Raw genomic sequence first — 4,141 nt, forward strand, 5'->3', positions numbered from 1 at the left:
TACCAGTTAGGAGTATATCCTACTAGAACTCAGATGGCCAAGACTGTAATTGTAAACCCCTTCTCTAACAACGTGTTTGCGGTTTCCAGTTTTGCTGAAATTCGCACTGTACGAACATCTCGTTAGTATTTTTTTAAAACCAATACCTCTATCTAATGTGAATGTATCAAGTGGAAATACAAAGTTATTCGTTTGCTTTACTTACCTTATATTTCTAGCAACTGAGGCAGACACAGGTCTGCCCGGCGCCGAACGCCTTGTCTGAGGAGGAGATCTCTGTAGCTCCTACCGTTACAAAGACAACAAGCAAAATAAACTGCATTAAAAGTGTTTTCGGAGAAAGCCACAACATAACCAAATGCACCTTTCTGCTGTCCGCCACCATAGCAGTTCTCTGAGTTCTCTTTGGTTTCCAAGCAACTGATTTTTATTTTCTCGGCTCCACTACAAAGATTTACGAATGTAGTTACAGTTCATAGCATATAATTACACCAGACCACTTTCATTACTTATTATTATCAACAATAATAATAATAATAATAATATGCCAGTATCAACAGTTCATTCGCAACTAGTCGTGTCAAATATACAACAGTCTGAGAAATCATACAAATATTACAATTAAAAATCATAATCAAGTACAGTACACAAAAACCCTAATAATGTGAACCTCAGATGCATTTACTCAACGTCACCAGAAGGTGGCAGTGCATGATTGCATTTTATGTGTCACCTCATTGCCCCTAGAACATACTTTGTTTCCTCCATTGCACAGTCGCACTGGGTATGAAATAATTCAGCGTTCAATTTTTATATTCTGAACCTAATCAACGGGTGTGCAGAATATTGTGTTTACAGCCCGCTCTCAAAAGCCATCCTTTTCAAAGTAGTAGAAATATGTTATGTGTTGCTGACCATCTCTACTGTTTTCTTTTTGGCACAAGGAACAGTGTCTAGGTATATACAAAATATATGGAATACCCCATATTAATGGCTTCTATAGAATTCTACAGAATCCTACAATGCCTTCTGCAGAAGACTGTAGAACTCTACAGCACTAATGTAGTACACATAGAATAATATGGGACCTTGTTTAGTGTACTACAGTATTCTATAGCACTGATGTGTTATAGTGGTATTTTGTAGTATGATCTGTAGTACTTAGGCTTTGTAAGGTAACACAAACACAAATAACACCAAGCAGCTGTGAACACAAAGAACGGGTAATCAACACCCTGTCTGAATCATGTACCTCAGGCTGGCTCTAATTACACTTTGGAGGATACGTGGTAGGCTCACAGTTGCAGCTCTGTAAGTAAAGGGCATGCTGTATCCCCACTGGGCTGCACCTGGTTCTCTTAATGACTGTAGTAATGGGTGGTGTGATCATGTATTCCCAGTGTGATGAAGTAGGTTCTATTAAAGGCCATTCATTGGCATACACATACAAAATGTTCTGATTAGACTGTTACTGTTATTCTCAGTCCAAAAGAGGGCGCCATATCGCTTCTAAAGATTTTGCAAACCGTGAGTTTGTTCAAACTAGGTATCGTTTTAATACACTCCCAGGAATGTCACTGTTTCTGTCTCTTAACCTGCAAGCACACATCATCAAAACAGAAACTACTGTTGCAATGGACACTGGAATCCAGCTTTCAAACAAAGGAACTACAAATCTCAACATCCTTTGTTTCGGAGGCCCTATAGTGACACAGGTGACTAAAGGAGGGCGTGTCAGACTCGAAAATGGCAAGCCCATGATACACACACACTCACTCACGATTCCCTGGAGTTTAAGGGGGGAAAACAGTCTGGGAACATTCTCTACAGGAGAGCGGAATGGAGGCGTAGCTTTCCCATGCGTTTAAACGCCCAGCTCTTAGCCTCTGGCGCTAACACAGCTGCCTGTCTGCTATATGGAGAGCAGCTGTTCCTCTCGCTGGTGATTTGATCAGGGATGCATATACATGTTGTCAGGCAGGAGAACAGCACGCTCAGTGGCGGAAGTGTCTTACTTATTGTATATGTGGCACATGTGTCATTGTTCTAAAAATAGAACAAGTAAACAATGTACAGAACCATTTTTTTTTCATTCCTACATCTGCCCCGGAAAATAGCCTTGGGTTCATGCAGCTGTTTTTATTTATATTTTTAATAAATTGTGTCATAAATTCAATTTGTATCACCCTTTGTATCGCCCCTAGATTAAATGTGTTTGCAGTGACGGATGTTACTTTTATCTGATCTGACTTTTTTTTTTTTTTGGTTTTGTCACAATTTGCTGCAGTTTTGAAGTCTGAGAGGTTATAGTCTGCAATGAAAATTAAATTTAGTGTAGTATAATTGGAATATGTAATATCCAGATCTGAAGTTTAGATTACAAACACTGTATTCTGGACTTCTGGAAATCCAGAGAAAATAGTAATCAATAATCATAAAACAATAGAAAAAAATCTAAAGAAAATGTAACTTTACCACGCCTCGCCCCTGCAGGGACTTTAGCAACACAGAGTCGGTGCCTGGGGTCTGCCCCAGGATCACCGTTTCTTCCCTTTCCCAGCCAGTCGGATGGTGGGAACTCCAGTCAGACCCAGGGACGAATGGGAACTGTTTAAATTCCAGCGTACAATCTGTCATAGGCTGTGTCTCGGGAGACAGCCCAACAGCAGCTCCAAAAAAGAAGGAATTTAACCCCGAACGGCTCTCCAGATGTGATAGAAAACAGCTGTGCAGCTGCAGATGCTACAGATAATACAGCTCTGCATCACTGGGGTTCCAGTGGGCTGGATTCTGTGAGCAGCAGGATCTGCAAACAGCAGACAAAGCACACAATCCTCTGCAACTGGGCAGCTCTGCATCATGCTAATCCAGGAGTGGCTGCAGGCTGGGCTCACATTTCAATGGAGCTCTCAGCGAGTCAGCATTGCAGATTATTGTAAGTGGAACAGTGCGGTACGTCACGCATATTGCGGGAAAGACATTCTTATGTTTCAGGTGTTTTTGAGTGAGTGAGTGAGTGGTGGTGGTAGTAAAATAAATGGGTACACAACCCCCCCCCCCCCCCCCCCCAAAAAAAAAACAAACAAAACAAACAAAACAAAACTATTGCATATTCCATTTAGACAAAACAAAATACAGATTTAAAACAGTAACCAAAACTTTTTTTTTTTAATTTGTAAAGAAGATCAAGTGCAATTATACAGTAAATTCTATCAAAGCACTTTTTTGTTGTCTGTTCTGCAGTGCAGGTTCTATCAGACATAAAACAGGAATGCAAAACTGGAATTCTTAAATGCGTGCACACACAGTGAGCTAGGTATTAATATAGCATATCAAACAAAAAAACACTTCAGTTAAACAGAACTTTACCTATGTGCTGTACATCAAACAAAGAAAAAGTAGCTGGTCTCAAATACAGCACTATTCAAAATGCAAAACTAGCATAGCTGGCAATGGCATACATGTTTACTTTATGTTGTACTGTCCCTTTGTACAAGATTGGAAATGAAATGCTACATAATGTAGGAGCGGCATCTCCTTTAAAAATACACAGCGGTCATTATATATATATATATATATTTTCCCTTTTCTTTAAACAGTCTAGATTAAAGAGCACCTGCATACATTGAGCACATTTCTACAGAAACTGTTGGGATGCATGGCGCCTGTAAATTATCAGTATATAGGCTGAAGAGAACCCCACTCCCAGAACAGGGTTCAGCTGAAATTACAGAAAGGGGTTTTACTGGAGATCTGTATATCTGAATATTTCATTTGACATATTCCAAGGTATAAATACATAGAATTATTTGGGAACATACTTTGGGAACGCATGGGCCAGTACTCAAATACTTCAGCCATCTGTAACCTTTGGTGTCGTGTTCTTTGAGGACGATGGATGCTTGCGATTAGTGCCTGGATTCAATCAAAACTATGGCACCGCCATTAATATTATTATGACAACTATTGCAATTTCTGGAAAGCCATGTTGATAAACAGCTTGGCAAATGCTTGATTCAGCAGCATCAGCCAAAGAGCCGGTCTTCCTGATCTGCTAGTTTCTTATAGCTGGACACCAGTTTGAAAATATAGACAATATTTGCTTGTTGGTCTGTCCCTTGTATTAAATGTTAATTGTGGC

The 4,141-nt window shown here is 39.9% G+C and overlaps 1 protein-coding gene across 1 annotated transcript in view; it reads right to left on the reverse strand.

Annotated features, from left to right (window-relative positions):
• The window catches only part of pofut2 (protein O-fucosyltransferase 2), a 7,308-nt gene extending 3,447 nt beyond the window's left edge, over positions 1-3,861 (reverse strand). Inside the window, 2 exon segments of the mRNA XM_041263659.1 lie at positions 1-22; positions 3,822-3,861. The exon segment at positions 1-22 is cut by the window's left edge and continues 30 nt beyond it. Of these exon segments, the coding sequence (XP_041119593.1) occupies positions 1-22; positions 3,822-3,861 (62 nt within the window).
• Between the last annotated feature and the right edge of the window lie 280 nt (positions 3,862-4,141).

This window comes from Polyodon spathula, chromosome 11 (genome assembly GCF_017654505.1).
Source record: "Polyodon spathula isolate WHYD16114869_AA chromosome 11, ASM1765450v1, whole genome shotgun sequence".
In the NCBI taxonomy this organism is placed as follows: Eukaryota; Metazoa; Chordata; class Actinopteri; order Acipenseriformes; family Polyodontidae; genus Polyodon; species Polyodon spathula.